Raw genomic sequence first — 19,840 nt, 5'->3', positions numbered from 1 at the left:
ATTTGAATAGAATATGGAGAGGCTTGGGGTCAGTACAATGTTCTCCCTGTTGTTGTTGGCTTTATTGACCTTGAAGCCACCACTTCTCCATAAGGTAGCTCCTCGATTGGCATCACGAGGGTCAGTGTACCTCGTTCCAGTCCTGCCACCAGCCTGTTTCAGTCCTCCTGCCAAGGAAATATCCCAGGCAGTACCAGGAATCGAACCCAGAACCTACATACCACGATGTGAGGATGCTACATATTGTATACATATGTAATCTGTGGAATCCATATCAAGCTGTGGCATCAGCCATTGGTGACGCACATCCAGTTGAACGTTTGTTGAAATACAGCTCAACAGCTAAACTTTTGTTGAAACACAGCTCAACAAAGCGTGCCACTATGGCATCTGAGGGGCAGTGGGAAAGTAATTTTGGATGAGAGCAGCAAAGCAGGTGAAGGGGCAGGGTTTGAGTATGGCACTGTACTACACGGAGTCCCCCAGTGGTCTTTCCTTACTCCACCACTATTTCTCATATATATAAATGACTTACCTTTGTAGTATAAAACAAGCACCAAGTTTTCTGAGAAGAGTAACATTGGGCTAAAAAACAGTCCATTGACTAGAGACAGATACCACCTATGGAAATACATCCATTTCTCATTTCAGGAAGCAATTTTATTTGTAAGAGCATGGTTCATAAGTCCTTAAGAGGCCTACATACCTTTGGTTTAGCTGCACAGCTTATCACATCAGATGTCACATCTGAGCATTAAACTGTGTGGTTCTGAGGTAACTGTATATTTCAGGCAGGCCGTTCACCCACATGATTTTTAGCAACTACCAACTATTTGGTTCTTCCATTTACAAGCTCTGTGATACTGATCCCATCCCAGAAGACCCACAGAACCATCAACCCCCAAAGAAATCCTTAGGCCCATCCCAGAACCTGTTCCAACTCCATCTCCCTCTCTACAGAAAGACGACCTGCACACCCTCCTCTTACATGTTCCCCAAAATTCACAAACCAAAAAATCCTGGACATCCCATTGTAACTGGTTATTTGTCCCTACTGAAAGAATTTCCAATGTTTTTGACCAACAACTCCAACCAGCTGCCTGAAATGTAGCCTCTCACATCACATCAAAAGCACTAATAACTTCTATCACTGACTCAACACCATTCCCACCCCTTTACCTCCTAGATCCCTGGAATGTTGTGTTACCTCCCTATACGCCAACATCTCTCATGCCCATGGTTCTGTCGCTATTGAGCACTACCTTCAGACTCCAAACCCATTACCACATTCCTCATGCACCTTGCATCTATATCCTGACATACAACTACTATTCCTTTGAAGGGAATGTATATATATCCTGAGTCACTACTACTACTCCTTTGAAGAGAATGTATATAAACACATATGCGGCATATCTTTGAACACACGCCACGCTCCTATGCCAATTCATGACACGGACGCCTTATCCTCATTCCTCCACAATCTCAATGTCTTTGATCCCATCTGTTTCACCTGGTTCTCCTCAACCCTACACGGCATATTCCTGGATGCTAGATCCACCTCTCTTATGGTTCCATCCACACCTCTGTCCATATTCAACCCAGTAGCCACCAAAAATACCTGCATTTCAACAGCTGGCATCCCTTCCACACCATATAATTGCTTCCATACAGCCTGGCTATATGTGGATGGCATATATGCAGAGACAAGAACATGCAAGACTTACCCAGTCCACCCACTGAGCAGTTGCTACTCTAGTCCTGGCACAGGCTTATCTAGCCCCATCAGTGGCAGGGCCACCTACGAAAGCAGCCATGTCATATATCAACTCTGCTGCAAGCACTGCACAGCTTTTTATGTTGGTATGACAACCAATCAGCCGTCCACCAGAATGAATGACCACCACCAGGTGGCTAAGAACAAAGATGATCACCCAGTCGCATAGCATGCTTGATACCAATTGCTGCTTCACAACGCAGGCCATATGGGTCGTCCCTTCCACCACCAGTTTTTCTGAACTACACAGATGGGAGTTACCCTTGCTACACATCCTTCGCTGAAGTAACCCTCCTGGCCTCAGTCCCTGTTAACCCACTGTACCCACACCCTCCACCCAACAGTTTCCCTTTTCTCCATTTTATGGGCACTGTCACTGTTGTTAACACATTTTGGTCAGTACCCACAGATATTACGGTACTACTATGATTTCCATAAATAGTCAGCACTCAACAAATCTCTGAGTGCTGTTTCTTCATGACGCACTATTTCTGAGCAGTGACAGCTTGAAATTAGCTGTTTGCTCTTTTAGTTCTTCGGAGAGCCAATAGATAAATGTTCTTGCGCCTGCAAAGTGCTACGTGACTTGAAACACACATTACAAGGGTGATCACTCCCATACACGACTTGAAACACGTTTTAGAGGAGTGATCACTTCTGACACATTTGTTCTTGCAGTGTGCTTCTTCATCGCAAAAGTTTGTTGTAAAGTGGGGGATAGTTTGATGAACGAATAAATTCTAAGGCTGGATCCAAAATTGATGATGATGTTTCTGAAACAGATAGTAGTATCTTTTTCTCCTTCATCTTGTAAGCATGAGCCACACAAAAAAGTTGAAAAATCTACGGCTTCTGGGTGACTACAACAGTCACTGTGGGCTGATTGGAACCTGTTAAACATTCGCTTGTAGCTTTCAGTCACTTCGCTTGCTTGATACCACACAAGTAGGCTACTATGCAAGTAATCATAGTGTTGTAAAATGTTTAGGAAATGATAACACCATACACATTTGAAATTCGTGACATCTGTACGGACTGGCAGCTCAACAATGAAATAAGTATCATTCTATTTAAACAGCAACATCTCGTCAAATACAAAATACTCTCCTTCCCCCTCTCTCTCTTTGATCCGATGACTGGGATGATCACTCAGTGTTGTAAAATCGGTAACAAACCAAATTCTAATGGTGAGTCAATCATAGACTGGATGACAGCAAACATATTTTGTATCCTGTGACAGCAGAATTTCCAGGTATGTAAAATTTTCACATAAAACTGTTCAAGAATATCACATGTACATTCAAAACTATGGGGGAGAGGAGAATAGAAAATGTGTAAGAGGAATGACTAGTAAATGAAAGCCTGCACTGGGTGCTGGTGATTTGCCCATAGTGCCAACTACTGCTCAGCTAGGCCCTCCTTCCATATGAACTTGAGAATGTCCGAAGGTACTCCTCATGTGGCAGCCATGCCAAGAAATGCTCAAATGACAGAGCCTCAGTTACAGCCAGCACAGATTAGCGGTGCCCAGCATACACTGGCGAACCGCAGATTTAACATTTAGACAAAATTCTGGCAACAGTGCAATGCACATGGGCATGCAAAAGACACAGCATCCTGTGTGCTTGATGGTCACAATAGAAAAAAGCTTTGCTGGAACAAATGGAACCTTGCAGAAGTAACACTGTGGCCTCACCCAGTGTATGATGCTAAACTGGTTGTGATTGTGGATGTCAGCCAGACTGCCACAGGCACACTGCTTAAGCAGCATGTTGGCAGCAGCTGGTATCTACTCAGCTTCTTCTCACAGAAGCTATCAATGTCATAATGTGCTAGGAGTGTCTGTGATCATGAGCTGCTTGCAGTATATGAGACAGTAAAATACTTCTGCCTGTCTGTAGAAGCCTGTTCCTTTTGATATTTACACTGACCACATGCCTATCGCTCACTCATTTTGGGCCACCGCCACCAAATGTTCACCATGTCAGTTGGAGTATGTGCCACAGTTTTCTATGATCTGTAACAACCCAGTGTCAACACTACTGTGTCACTTGTCACCACCTGCTTTACTTGGCCAGGACTCCATAAATACTGCCGTCAATGGGCATGTACCAGCACAGCATGCCAATATTCCAACGCGAGAGGTACACCAATGCACCCACTGGCATCTTTCCCAACACGACACACTGCTTTGCACATGTCCATGTGGATACTGTGGGCCCACTTCCTCTGCCCCATGGCAAGCGGTACCTGCTGACAATGCTGGACCATTTCACTTGTTGGCAGGAGACAACACCCATAATTGAAATCATTGTTGAGACTGTCTCCACCATCCTTTTTGACACCTGGGTGGCACCCTTTGGGTGTCGCAGTCACATCACTAAAGACCGAGGTCACCAATCTGTGTTTTGTTCACGTACGTCACCTAACTGTGTGTTGTGCACAGAACCACTAACTAGCACCTGGCATCTAACAGCATGGTCGAACGGCTTCACAGGATGCTGAAAGCCTCCCTAACTTTTTATAGCACTACCTGGACAGAAGCACTTCCAATGCTATTCCCCGGTCAGCGAATAATGCCAAATGAAAAGATTGGTGCTTCACATCTGCTGATGTCATCTATGAACAACAGCTTGCCATTCCTGGAGATTTAATGGAGAAGACACTACAGCAACACGATGCCTCGACTCCACTATTGGTAAAATACCTATGCACCCATATGGCCAGGCTCCAACCACGCACAAAGATGCAGCATGGCTCCGGCAAAGAATCTGTACACACTGATCTGTAGTGCTGTACACATGTAATATCACACACTGAAGCACTAAGGCCATCACTTTGGCTGCCATACTTGGAGCTGCACCATGTGATAACCCACAGTTAAAAAAATATTCAACTCTGAGTACAATGGCGAGCCAAGTGAAGTGTCGATCAACTGAGTCACATCGGCTTATGTCTCATTGTCTCCAGCAACTGGTCATTTCTTTGAACTGGTGGAAGGCAACCAGTCGATTGATGTCATTTCCCCTGCTACCCGACAGCATGGCCTTCCAAGCAAAAACTGCATCTGCATCCACCAGCAATGAATGGATGCTACGAGCTGTCACAGCACCATCATGTGCACCTCAGCCTCCCCCACCTCACCCAGGAAGCCAGTGCTACTGCCTGGTGTGTGCCCACCACAAGTGTACCAACCAGCAGCCAGCCGCCACATCCACTTCAAACACCCTGCTGTGTAGTAACGTCACAGTGCATGGCACAGCCCACATGCACCCCAGCTGCGATGTGGGGTTAGTATATGGTCCCTGAGCTCCCACTTCCTTCAGAGATTCATTACCCAGCAAACCATGTCATCTGCCAATCTCCTGTCATCACTTCCTGTCTCACTGGCAGCTTGTCTGTTCCAGCTCTGGGATCTGCCTCCAGCGCATCGGGCATTGTGGCTGAATCAACTGCTGTGCTTTTTTCCATATTGGTATCCCTGTTGAATTCTAGACTTACACATCACCAGACTAGTCCTTTGCAGTTACAGGACCCACATTTGAGTAGTAACAACACAGTGCTCGTGCGAGTTAAGACACTTGTGCAGTTCCCTTCCTATGTTGTCTCGAACATTGAGGTTGGACTTAATAGCACTGTGTTTCTGCGACAGTCTGTGCCAAAGACCTCAGAGAACTCTGAACAGAGTTGCTTTGTGGATGCTTTATTTCTCTACATTGTGTTAACTGTGCAACTCATGAGCACTTTGTTTTGTTATATTAACTGCCAACCAGACTTTGATGGTGTGCTAATGTCTACTGAGACAAACCACATATGGCTATGGACCGTACACAGTCTGCCGTTGCTGTCACTAGCTGGCTGTATGCGGACACACCCACTGTATGCTCTGCCTTCCCATGTGGCGATATCACTAAGAGCTGCACAATCACTGTGGACTTGTGCACTGCCATCACACTCACACTGATGTCACCACGAAGTGAGCAAGCTCTGAACATGCTAGCTGCAAGCTGGTCACTGGCCCATTCTCACAGCTCCTGAGCTCGACTCTCCAAGGTGGCAGCTGTGCCAAAAAATGCCTGAATTGCACAGCTGTAGTTACAGCCAGAACAAGTTAGTGTCTAATGTTTTGGACAACTTGAAATGGTGAAGAATGTGTGCAAACTTCAACTTCTTTAATGATACGACTTACTTAAGTTTTAATGTTTTAAATTAATACACAGAGTGTTGCTACAAAAAAAGCACAGCTTTCACATGTAATATTGATCTCTACAGTTAATAAGCTGCAAGAGAAGCTAAGCTTTCACATATAATGTTGATATTTTTTGTGCGTGTTACACTTTAAGATATATCACACAAATGTGCAAGTAAAATTTTTAGGCGAGTCCAGTGACTTGTCCACAAAGTTTTCCACAATAAATTAGATACCGCAAAGGAGAGAGAGCTTCCTGTAGCACTACATCAATTTGCTCATAATAACGACATGAATGTCTGATCTTCTGGGCTCGAAATACTTCTAAATGGCTCGTCATCAAATGCTCTGGGATTTAAGAAATTTATCCTACATTCTCGTACATAGTTCAACTTGCATAAAAGGAAATTTATTTTGAATGTAACACTTTTCAAACCACCATTCGCAATATTTTCCCACAACCTGTTAGAAATAGGTTCATTTCAGTAGTCGTCAGATAGTGCCAGATAACAGGCACCACCGCGCTTTGGCAGCTGCTATGACGCAGGAAGTCCATATGTTCGTAAGTTTAAAACATTAAAAGATCTTACATTACGTCATTAAAAAGAGAGAGAGAGAGAGAGAGAGAGAGAGAGAGAGAGAGAGAGAGAGAGAGAGAGAGAGAGAGAGAAAGAAAGGAAAAAAAAAAGACATCAGAAGATACTCCAAGAGCATCGGAATTTCGTGAACTATACTAAACTTAAAGAGAACATTTAAATGTCCAGATTCACAATGAAGTAGGCCTTGACCAGGTATTAAGGTTTTTAGTGTGGGTTTCGGAATGTAAATTTTCTTGGAGTACCAGTACTGTATTAACTCATTTTTGATTCTTTACTATGGCATAATGCCATACGTGCTAGAAGATGAAAATGTGCACTTGAAATGCAGTGTGCAGTTGAAATTAGCCGATAGTGTAGAACCAAACACTTTTGTTTCAAACACATTGACTTCCTCAGCGTAAAAGATTAATAAAAACCAAATTTCTTTAGCAAACCGATAAAAATAACTTCATTGTTCTACAAAGCGATTAATGCATGGCTGTCAGAAAAGTGGAAATAAAATAAAATGTGAAACTAATAACGTAATTATGTGAATGTATTTTAGTTGACTTCATAGCTCCCGGCCACAGAAATCCATTTTGTTTTCATTTGACGTGAGACTAGTAAAGGAAGAGGAAACAGCAAAATCACTAAATGTAAACATGGGTCATGTGGAGACTACACACTTCACCACTATAACTCAGACTGCTCTACACATCAGCCACGGATCTACGATATTTCCAAACCGGGGAAATACTAAGTCTTTGAGATACAATGTCAAAAATTAAAAAAAAAAATTGCATTTTCAAATGTATGACATGTTATTTGGTCTTAAGTATGCCAGAGTGCATGCCACCCCTCTTCACACAGCATTCTTATATTGTCCATCCGTGTATATTTTGTACTGGATGCCATCAAACTATATTTAGGACAGCGGAAATTAAAATGTGCCGTGGTGCCTCTCCTGCTCCCAGTTTATCATCCTGTCCCTCTTAAACCTCGCAATTAATACTGGATGGGATTATTTGTAATCGGGAGAACGAGAACTCTTCAGAATATTTGCACTCTTTATTGCCTGTTCCTGTTAGCTAATAACGTTCTGTTTTGGGTGACAGAAAATTAAATATATGATACATAAAACCAGTAAACAATAGATAAGCAATACAGTACACATTTCTTCAATCCTCCTCCCCCTCCTAGCATTGTTTTCTCTCTAATCTTGCTACAGCCTTACACGGCATGCTTTCCTTTCTGTGACAGGATCTATTACCTCAGCAAAGTTTGTCAAACGTTTTGCTACATGAAAAATTGAAATACCGTTGTCTAATGCTGCGTAAGCTGTTAATACAAATAGTATCAAAGACTGGTGTGGTTTCTCAATCTGATTATGTCTATTTTGTCACTGTCTGCTAGATAAAACAAAACAGGTCTTTCTAACACTGCAGAAATTGTAACACACACCAAATAAACGAGACTGTTTTGGCACAAATGGTCATTTTCATAACACGACAGAATATAATTCGCGAAGACCAATTACACCTACAACAAGCAAAAAGCTTCATGTTAGAAACAGTTTCACATTTCATTCATACGCTCCAGTTCCTCGAGCAAGAGATCGAAAAGTAGTAGTACGAGATTTTTATATAAATTTGGAATCGCCATATTCTATTCTAATTTGTATGATGTCCCCATTTCTTCTCCTCCCTCGTTCTAACAATGTTGTCATGACTAATTTTGGAACTATTCCTGCCTTTGTCAAAACTTATTTACTGGTTAACTTCAATAACCCTGCCAGAATCACCGGTTTAGTTATTCCTGATTATTCTCCGGTTAGGCATTGTTATGTTCGTACAAACCATTTTCCGCGCTACTTCCAGAATAGAACTTAAGCGGCTGCTAGACGAGGACTGTACAACTGGCCCTTACTAATGTAGCGATCTGGCCAAAAATTTTCTGACAAAATTTCATTTTCTGGATACTCCAAGAGCATAATAAGTAATCTTTCTTACCTGTTTCTCGAGCAAGATATCGAAAAGTAGTAGTACGAGATTTTTATATAAATTTGGAATCGCCATATTCTATCCTAATTTGTATGATGTCCCCATTTCTTCTCCTCCCTCGTTCTAACAAACAATGTTGTCACGACTAATTTTTGTTCACCGCTTAATATTAGAGATTCATTAACTTTGTCTTGTGTGTCAATTTGATGTGTTACTTGATCTACATTATCGATCTTGGGTGACAGTTGTGCTGTAGCTGTTAATCGCAGACATTAACACTCAGTTGTTTGCTTTACAATATAGCTATCTGTCACAAATGGTGTCCAATATCTACTGTCCACTTTCCAAAAAACATTGAATATTTTCGTCAAAGTTTAAGATGAATTTAAATTCTAATAACCATTCTAAACCAAATAATATATCTCTATTGATTACTATTAACAGCATTTGACGAAATAATATATTTCCAAAGCTGCAGTTCACTTTTGTTCCTGTTATTCCAACTATATAAATTCCATTTACTAGCAATAACGGTATGTGCTGTTTAGTCTGTAATGAGTTAAAGAATGCACTAGATGTGAGTGATACTTCACTCCTTGAGACGATAAATATGTTAACTTCGGAAGTCTCCATGGTCCCTACTACTACAGGTTGTGAATTGTTGATAACTAGGTTTGATTCTTCTAGGAGTAACCATTCTTTTGTAGGTATTCTGTGCATAAAATTAACATACTTATTATGAACCAGGCGTCCTAGTGTATCTCTACGACCTGGGCCTCGGCCCTGGATCCTGATCACACCAAGTTTTCCTCATTATTACTCATTATTGGTTGGTTATCTAAGCGGGATATTACACTACCATTCTGGGTTCTAGAGTTACTTGGTACAAATTTCTGTGAGGTTACTGGACCTAGATTCGAAAGTGGATGCTTCTTTTGCTAATGGTCATTGCAATTCTGCTTATTATACTGGTGTACTTTCGCGATGTTGACTTCATGCTTTTTGAAACCATTGCCATTATTCCTCTCGAAATTCGAATATTCCTCTTGAAATTCGAATTTTCCCCTTGATGTAAAGTTTCATTATGATCTTTATTTAGGGCATCTAGTGCATCAACGAAGGATAAAAATTCTTCAAATGTTTTCCAGCCACTACACAAGATGTCTTTACTTGCATAGATGGGTAATCGTCTAATTAAAATTCGAACCAACCCCTCTTCCTCCATTGTCTTATCTAAATACTTTGCCTGTGTTAGATGCCACTCAAAATATTTCCTCATGGTGCTCCAAGTATTATTGTAGTATTTTGGGTCTCGCAAATCTGATATTAGTTTCTCCTGCGCACTAGCCTACCTATATTTCTCTTTAAATTTCTCCTGGAAATCTCCTTCTCCTGGAAATCTCCTCACGGAGAAAAGTTCTCAATATTTACAGTACCCAATTCTGAGACTTCCTCTAAAAGGTACCCCACAGCAAATTCAATTTATTTAGAATCTTCCCAGTTCTTTGGCAAGACTTGGTTGAATCTTTTCAAAAAATGAGTCGGATGTACCTCTCCATCAGGCTTGAATTTAGAGAATTGGCTCGATAACCCAAATCGGTAACTACTTCACTAGTCAACAGAACACTGGGTGAAGTTCCTCTTTTTTCTACTTGTTCCTGGATAAGTTTGACTTCTCTCCAGAGTTCATCTTTGCCCTTCTTGGTATCAGTAAGTTTTGAAGAAGCCATAGCAGATTTATTCCCGGAAGTTATTCTCTCAGTGACTTTCCAATCTATAATTTCTCCTACCTGTTCCTCCAGACTACTTACATTTATGATATCAGAGCTTGCTATCTTCTCTTTGAAGCTTCTTTCTACACTGTCTACTCGTGTACTTACACCTGTAATTTGTGACTGAATAACAGGCATTAGTTTGCTATTGTTATCAACACTCTCTTTCAAAGTATGTCATCCCTGCTTTACAGCGTTAAACTTAGCAATACATACATCCTCCAATGATCCTAACCTTTCATTAATCTCTAATTCTATACTATAACATTTCTCCTCAATATCCAATTCTAATCTTTTTGTCAGATCCTGAAAATTATCCTTCTGTTTTTGTTTGAAGTGAATAAACATTTGATTTACATGAACATTTAAAGAATCAGTCAATTCCTTCTTTAAATCTAATTTCAAATTTTCTAGTTTACTATTTAGGGTTCAAATTCCGTCTTTAATACATCCATACCTTCATATAGATTACTAAATTCTTCGCTATGTGCGTCAACTTTGGCATTGAACAAACATAGATCTGTTGCTTGACTATTTAAGATTTCACTCTGATTATTTAGAACTTCACTCTGAGCATTTAAACTAGAATGTACCAAACCTATTTCTTTACTTAGAGATGCATTTAGTTCCTTACTTAAAGTACCATTTTGAGCAATTGAAGCTGTCCTCTGATCATCTAATTTAGAATTTAATTGAATACTTTGATCTTCTAATTCATCATTTAAAGTTTTGATCAAATTTACTAACTCCAACAAAATAAGTCCTTCTTTTGTAACTTTCATAGCCATTGTTGGTTCCTGAGTTTCCCCAACTTTCTGTTTGTTATTCATATTTTTACTCACTTTGGACCTTGTGAGCAATTAAAAATTAACTTTAAGTATAATAACTACACTAATATAGTTCATGCATCACTTTGTACCATGTTGTATTTAAACAATAAAGTTCTGTTTTATGCTCACCCAGCGTAGAATTTGGGCTGTGTCAATGAGTGGATGTGTAATCAGCACCGGTGAAAATCAACTGGTGCCGGTGGCATCGGTCATTGGTTTCCACGTAGGCGGCAGTAAATGGAAGAGGAAGCGGGTCAGCACCGGTGCACACTAACTGGTGCTGATGGCTTCGGACGTTGGTTTCCGCATCTGCATCCCCTCGATGTGTGTGAGAGCTATCCACTCCACACACCAGATCATCTTAGTCAAAATGATCTCGGTATATTTCTTCTTAGAGAAACACACTGGAATCTTCTTCACTATTTATCAATTCAAATTCTTCTCTTTTGAATACTAGGGGCATGTCCCGAAGACTCAGAGCAAATTGTTGATTGTGTTTGGTTTAGTTGCTATGGCAACATACAACATCCACTTTTCTCATTTTTGGTCTTAGAATTCCTGTTTATTGAGTCATTTGTCACTGGTCGCCATGTTCTAATGTTTTGGACGACTCGAAATGGTGAAGTATGTGTGCAAACTTCAACTTCTTTAATGATACGACTTACTTGAGACTTCCCTAGATGGTTAGCCTGCTGCTGCAAACTCCCTTTCTCTTCTTCTCTGCAGTATATTGCTGGGAACAGGAATTTCTGAAGACTCTTTCTACTTATAAAAATAAGTAGACGTACACAGTTTCTTTTGCTTCACTTAACGACATATATTTAAACATCAGACTTTTACAAATCTCACTCTCCATATGAATAAATACTGTTAAGTATGTCTCCTCGTGTGTCTAAATGTTAGAAACACAGTTATGTTTACAACAGAGTTGGCTTGCTAACCATGACTCTATTATACAGAGATCATACATCTGTCTTGACTCTAGCAAGTTTAAGTTAAAAGGTACTAAAAATCTATTCCCATTCAATTATTCTTTCGTGACTAACAATAAGTCACAGTTACGAAACAGCATAGAATATCACAGAAGTTTCTTGGTTCTGCTGTGTGCTTTCATTATGACTTCTGTAGTGCGGCGAAATTCAAAGTCCCACTACACCACGACTTTGAATTTCGCCGCGCTACACTTCCATGGCGCAACCAACAAGTACTTGGCGGAGCCATACGACCATCGTGTCTAGTCTTCTCACTGTAAACTTCGGACCTGCACACACAGGCAGGTGAAGTGCAGTAGGTAGGGTTCCTTTCTCCCCATTCACATCTAAAATATCGTCTGCTCGAGATGGTGGAAGGTCGAGTGGTTCTAGAATTTATGCAAAAATTCTCGAAGCACTACAAGTGGTGCGTGGCATGCACTAGCACACCAACTTTGGCAATGGGGTGACATGCATGGCATGCAGGAGACCAAGTGGAGGCCAATGTGAGCTGAGCAATGGAGCGATGTAAAGCATTCTCCTGGACTCTGATTCTGCTTTCCATGGGCCAAGTGGGTTGAGCTTAGTGTGAGTTCCCACAACGTGTACAGAATTATGTAGGCAGCGGTAACAGCTGGTCCATCTTTTATTATTGCGACCACAAAGCACATGGACCTTACAGGTCAGAAAGACTGTTACAGGTTTCATCTGCTCATGCGTCCTTTTTTTACCAGTGGTTATGTGATCAGACAATGAGCTCAATCACTGAGGAGTATACACCCTCAAGGAACAGTGCTCGAGCAGAACTACTGTGCACTGGCTGTTTATGCAGTCACATGATAAGACTGTGCACAGACTTTTGCTATTAGAAAATATTGTTAAGTGGTAGTGTATTCCTTTACGGTAAATAAATGTATCATTGTGCGGACAAATTCTTTGTCAATTACCATCACACCAGACTACAAACTGATCACAGTGCATGGGTGTGGCGATAAGCCAGCCCATTGCACCACTAACTTGCAAGCAGTGATCCTATACACTCCCGCTTCACCCACTTCAGCGTCTGAGACATAAGTTATTATGATCTATCTACCAGCAATAACAATCCATTGTGAATTACTGACTTTTCTCTACAAGGGATCTAATGCAACTCACTCGAAAATATTATGAATTTCATTGCAACTAGGATTGAATTTCCAAATTGTTTAATATTTATTCCTTAAAATCAGAATTTTTCTGAAAGTGGGGCTCATTAAAATCGAATTTCAGTAACCTAGCTCTTATGGAAATTTCAGTGGGACTGACAAAAATATCATTATATGTGCGAATTCCTTAAAAGCTGGTTCATTAATACAGGATTCTAATGTTATTGAGTGAAGTCTACTACAAAGTTTCAACAACTAGGATTTAATGAGGAATCTAGGAATATACTGCATTGCTGTAGGATTATGAAGACAAGGTTGGGTTGTTTGGGGAAGGAGACCAGACAGCGAGGTCATCGGTCTCATCAGATTAGGGTAGGAAGTAGGCCGTGCCCTTTCAAAGGAACCATCCCGGCATTTGCCTGAGGCGATTTAGGGAAATCACGGAAAACCTAAATCAGGATGGCCGGACACGGGATTGAACCACAGTCCTCCCGAATGCGTGCAGTGTGCTAGCCACTGCGCCACCTCGCTCGGTGAAGACGAGGTTGGACAAGCTATGTGTGCAGAGGTATTTAAGGAGTCATTCTTCCCATGCTACATGCATGAACGGAATGGGAAGAAATCCCAGTATGCAGTACATTTGGAGGTATCCTCTCTGCCTCACACTACACAGTGCTTTGCAGAGTATGGGTGCAGATGAAGGTGTAGACCATCACATTAATCTGGCTTCTAAACCTGTTTTTTCCAGACATTTAAGCCAACATTTACTCCTTAAACTGTCTAATGTTTTCCTGCAAACAGCAGTCAACACTGTTAATTGATAGTGCACTACTGTACCTACTGGTTTCCATTAGTGAACAGATGACATTGTCCTGCATCTAGGTTATATTAATTCATGGGTTGGCTACAGCTCAGTTGACATTTGGTTCAACTGGTGCAACAGATTCATGAAATAGTAACAGAGCACCAACATGATTTATTTCTGGATCTGATATCTTCCTGGCAAAGTTTCTGACACGTCTGTGAATTTCAGTAGCCTGTCTGTATAATGGAATGTGATAACTGAACTTAAGAGATAAACTGAATACGAATAAAAAGGAGAACGCATGTCTTGCCACTCAATATACATGTTACCCATTGTTTAATTTCTAAATACCCCGGTTTTTGGCACCTCCAGCATCAAAGAGCTGTAACATTTACAGAATGTTATGTCAAACACTGGTATTAAGCAGCAATTAATCATCCTATTACTCTCTTACCTTATCATACACTTTAGAGATTCTCCTGCATACCTTGCTGGGCAAGCACTATTATGAGAAATAATATGGCAGGCAAAGGCTCAGGAACACTTTAGAATGTGGCTTCACAACAAAAATCTTTAAAAAAAACTGAGTGTGAGTTCCATTATGGTACACAGTTTCACATTGTCAGGGATATTCAAATCAGTGCACACCCAACTGCCAGATGAAAATGATATTCTGCGGGATCCCCCCCCCCCCCCCCCCCCCATTCTACACCACACATATACTCACATGTTCACTTGCTGGATTTACTGATGGTGTGTAAGATCATGTATGTGGTCATCTGCATATTCTAAGCAGGTATCACTGTAAAAGCAAATACAGCTCTACAGAAAGGTTGCTATTATCTAGCTGTCCACTTTTTTCTATGGTTGGCTATCCACTTATTTTCTGTGGTTTTATTACATAATATTACAATTGGTACACTCTTCAAAAATTACTTACCTGTAGTATGTTTGTTCTTCAGTGTAATTCTTGTACTCATCATCTTCAGCTTTGGCTTTCTCAATTACAGCACGTGCTCTCTCCTCTTCTGACATACTGTCATCAAATTCTTTTCCCCTTCGGTTCTTTGTTGTATCTGAAAATTCCAAATTACAAATATCATCTGTAATGCAAATTTACAAAATTAATAGCTCACAGTATATATATATTGTGTGTGTTAATTTATTGTGCCTGTCTACCGGCGCTTTCCCGCTTGGTAAGTCTTGGAATGAATATATATATTAAAAACAAAGATTCCAAGACTTACCAAGTGGGAAAGCGCCGGCAGACAGGCACAATGAACAAAACACACAAACACACACAGAGAGAATTACTAGCTTTCGCAACCGATGGTTGCTTCTTCAGGAAAGAGGGAAGGAGAGGGAAAGACGAAAGGATGTGGGTTTTAAGGGAGAGGGTAAGGAGTCATTCCAATCCCGGGAGCGGAAAGACTTCCCTTAGGGGGAAAAAAGGACAGGTGTACACTCACACACACACACACATATCCATCCGCACATTCACAGACACAAGCAGACATATTTAAAGGCAAAGAGTAAAGGCAGAGATGTCAGTCGAGGCGGAAGTACAGAGGCAAAGAAGTTGTTGAAAGACAGGTGAGATATGAGCGGCGGTAACTTGAAATTAGCGGAGGTTGAGGCCTGGCGGATATCGAGAAGAGAGGATATACTGAAGGGCGAGTTCCCATCTCCGGAGTTCGGATAGGTTGGTGTTGGTGGGAAGTATCCAGATAACTCGGACGGTGTAACACTGTGCCAAGATGTGCTGGCCGTGCACCAAGGCATGTTTAGCCACAGGGTGATCCTCATTACCAACAAACACTGTCTGCCTGTGTCCATTCATGCGAATGGACAGTTTGTTGCTGGTCATTCCCACATAGAAAGCGTCACAGTGTAGGCAGGTCAGTTGGTAAATCACGTGAGTGCTTTCACACGTGGCTCTCCCTTTGGTCGTGTACACCTTCCGGGTTACAGGACTGGAGTAGGTGGTGGTGGGAGGGTGCATAGGACAGGTTTTACACCGGGGGTGGTTGCAAGGGTAGGAGCCAGAGGGTAGGGAAGGTGGTTTGGGGATTTCAATATATATATATATATATATATGAGAACTAGATCAAAAGATAAGGCTTTCTTTTTGTGAAATTTTATACTTTGTCCTTCTCTGGTTTCAAACCACACAAAAACTGGAGCATACACGCAAGATCATGTGTCTACTTTATTAACAACATAAGACTAACTTGATTATTTATGTTGATCACTCCTTGCCTTAATACTGCAACATCAGTGCCACAACTTGAAAGGTGATTTACATTTATTTATTTCATTTTCCATAGATCAGGCAGCGAGTGAATGGCAAGAATATGGAACATGTCATATTGTACAGGATTCAAACACAACTTTCATGACAATTAACATAATAATGTAAATAAAACATCAATTACAGAACATACACAAACTTAATGCAATATGAGGGGCGTTTGAAAAGACCATGTAAAAATAAAAACTGCTTACGTGTTTGGGGTAAACCTTTTTTATTTTTCAACATAGTCTTCTTTTAGAATTATACTTTGTCCATCGCTGTTCTAATTTGTTGATCTCTTCCAAATAATAGGAATTGTCTAAGTCTCCAAAATAGCTATTAGTTGCTGCAATCACCTCCTTGTTTGCACAAAATCTTTCTCCCGCCAGCCATTTCTTCAAATTGGGGAACAAATAGTAATCTGAGGCAGCCAAGTCTGGAGAATAGGGGGAATGTGAAACAAGTTGGAATCCTATTTCCATTAATTTTGTGACCACAACTGCTAAGGTGTGTGTTGGCGCATTATTGCGATGGAAACGGACTTTTTTGCGGTCCAATCGCCAGTGTTTTTCTTGCAGTTCGGTTTTCAAATGGTCCAATAACGATGAATAATATTCACCTATAATAGTTTTTCCCATTTCCAGATAGTCGATGAGGATTATCCCTTGCGAATCCCAAAAGACAGTCGCCAAAACCTTTCCGGCTGAAGGAATGGTCTTCGCCTTTTTTGGTAACCCATTGTTTAGATTGTTGTTTGGTCTTAGGAGTATAGTAATGTATCCATGTTTCATCCAAAATGACGAAACGATGCTTAAAATCCTGCAGATTCTTCCTGAACAGCTGCAAAACCACCATTGCAACACTTCACACCTATTCTGTTTATGGTCAAGCATGAGCAATCGCAGAACCCATCTTGCAGATAGCTTTCTCATGTCCAAATGTTTATGCAAAATATTATGTACCCGTTCATTCAAGATGCCCACAGCACTAGCAATCTCACGCACCTTAACTCTTCTGTCATTCATCACCATATCATGGATTTTATCAATGATTTCTGGAGTCGTAACCTACACAGGGTGTCCAGAATATTCAGCATAACTTGTATCATGTGGACATATGGCCACTCTGAAAATTTTGAAACTACTTGTAAACTGCTCTAATACAAGGTGCAGAGTCACAGTAATGTTTATCAAGCTTCTCTTTAGTCTCCTGAGACATTTTGCCTTTCATAAAGTAATGTCTAATCACCACACGAAATTCTTTTTCGTCCATTTTTTGACAATCACTCGACTTCCTTGATTCACACGAATGACAAACACAAAGAAATAGACCAATATGGCTCAAATTTGGTGTGCGTTCTTTCCAAATATGCTACTAACTAAACTTGACCTCGATACGTGCCGGTGGTGCCATCTCTTGGACTTTGCGTGGACTTTTCAAACGCCCCTTGTATTGTGTTACACAGTAGAAGGTTGAGAAATATATAGAGGAAGCAGGATCGTGCTAAATATTGCAATAAATAAATATATGAATAGAAAAATCCAATTTTCACTTGTCTATGATAGTGCCCAAATTAATATGAGAAATTTCAACATACTTAAGAACACAATAAAGTTGAAAAATGTGATACAGACATCATAGATTACACTGTTCTTGAATGGAGCAATGCAATCACGTTAAAGTAGAATTCCATAAAATTAACCAAAACTAGTTGCACAACAACTGTAAGGTACCGTAAAAAAAGTTTCCTCTATTAGGAACTCATTGAGAATTCATTTGAATTTGGACAATTGTTTATAAAGACATTTAATATATAATAGGAGTGCATTAAACAGCTTAATGCTCGGATAATAAATGTCTTGTCAGCTCAATATGCAGACTGTTCGAGGTTCTTGTGTTGTAGTTGTGACGTCTTCTGTTGTCTTTGTACACAAAAAAGTTATTACAGAAAACAATCAACTATAACAAAATATACCGTGATTCGGTGGTTAAGGATCCTTCAAAACAGGGCACCTGCAAGAATGCCTCTGGTGAGCACCACTTATTATTCTAATGGCCTTTTTTTTTATTTGTCATTTTTTTTGCATGTGAAAATTCTTTTTGCGAGAGGTTGATTCCCCTAGAATATAATCGCATTTGACATCAATGACTGAAAGCAGCCAAAGTAAGACATCTTAATGGTATCTGCTTCAGCAATTGAAACAATAAACCATAGTGCAGATGATGCTGAGATAAATCTTTTAAAAAGACGAAGAATATGGGTTGACCAATTACGTCTGCTGTCTATGTAAGTAGCCAGGAATGATATATCCTCAGCTTTCTGTATCGACTGATTGCTATACTTTATGCAAATTTCTTCAAGGCTCCTTTGTGGTGATAGAACCTCATACAATGGGTTTTATCTGCAGTGAATGAGACATCATGTGAAGAAAAACAGTTTATGAATTCAGTGAAAACTTTGTACACAGTTTGTTCAAGACTCTTTATTGACAATTTGTCGAAGAGGATTGTTGTGGTATCATCTCTTTGCATTGGAACTAAGTAGGAGCTCATTAATGAAAATAGAGCCTTGTGGCACACTACAACTTAAGGTGCTCCACTCAGATGAAGCACATTCTCCAAATAAGCCATTCCACATTACAATGTGCTTTCTATACTTTATATATAATTGAAGCCACAAACTGACAGTACCTGTTAAACCATACTACTCTGTCTTTTTCAAAGGAATTTGATGGTTTACACAATCAAGGGTTTCGAGATCACAAAAAATACCCAGAGGTGACATTTTTTTGTTGACGGCTTCCAAAACTTGATTGGTAAAAGAGAAAATTGCTTGTTTGGTAGAAAAACCAGCATGAAACCTGAGGATATTGTGAAAAGTTTAGGCAATCAATAATCATTCTGTGCACCAGTTTTTCCAAGAATTTTTGAAAAGATAGTTAATAGGGTGTTTGTGTGATGACTTGTGACTTTACTTTTATCACCTTTTTGAAGAGTAGTATGTATCACTATAGCTAATTTTTGTCTATCAGGGACAATTTTATCCTGCTGACATGTATTGCATATGTTACATAAGCCTAGACTTATGGATTTACAATAATATTTTAATACTTTATTATATCTAAAAACAAAGATAATGTAACTTACCAAACGAAAGTGTTGGTATGTTGATAGACACACAAACAAACACAAACACACACACAAAATTCAAGCTTTCGCAACCCACGGTTGCTTCATCAGGAAAGAGGGAAGGAGAGGGAAAGACAAAAGGATGTGGGTTTTACGGGAGAGGGTAAGGAGTCATTCCAACCCAGGGAGCAGAAAGACTTACCTTAGGGGGAAAACAAGGACAGGTATATTAATACTTTATTGGAAATATAATCAATAACTACAGACTTTTTTGTTTTTAATTGACTTAATTACACTTTCAATCTCATTTACTGTAACATGAGGTACTGAGGTTTGCACTGTTCTACTGCT

The 19,840-nt window shown here is 40.2% G+C and overlaps 1 protein-coding gene across 3 annotated transcripts in view; it reads right to left on the bottom strand.

Annotated features, from left to right (window-relative positions):
• LOC126354066 (ATP-dependent helicase brm-like) overlaps positions 1-19,840 on the bottom strand; it is a 203,153-nt gene that overhangs the window by 99,009 nt on the left and 84,304 nt on the right. For all 3 annotated transcript variants that reach the window (XM_050003445.1, XM_050003454.1, XM_050003438.1), the window contains exon 12: positions 15,008-15,143. In XM_050003445.1, the coding sequence (XP_049859402.1) occupies positions 15,008-15,143 (136 nt within the window). The remainder of the gene's footprint in view (positions 1-15,007; positions 15,144-19,840) is intronic.

This window comes from Schistocerca gregaria, chromosome 1 (genome assembly GCF_023897955.1).
Source record: "Schistocerca gregaria isolate iqSchGreg1 chromosome 1, iqSchGreg1.2, whole genome shotgun sequence".
NCBI classification, from domain to species: Eukaryota; Metazoa; Arthropoda; class Insecta; order Orthoptera; family Acrididae; genus Schistocerca; species Schistocerca gregaria.
Note: the sequence above shows the minus strand (reverse complement) of the source record. Positions and strands in the feature narration are given on the sequence as shown.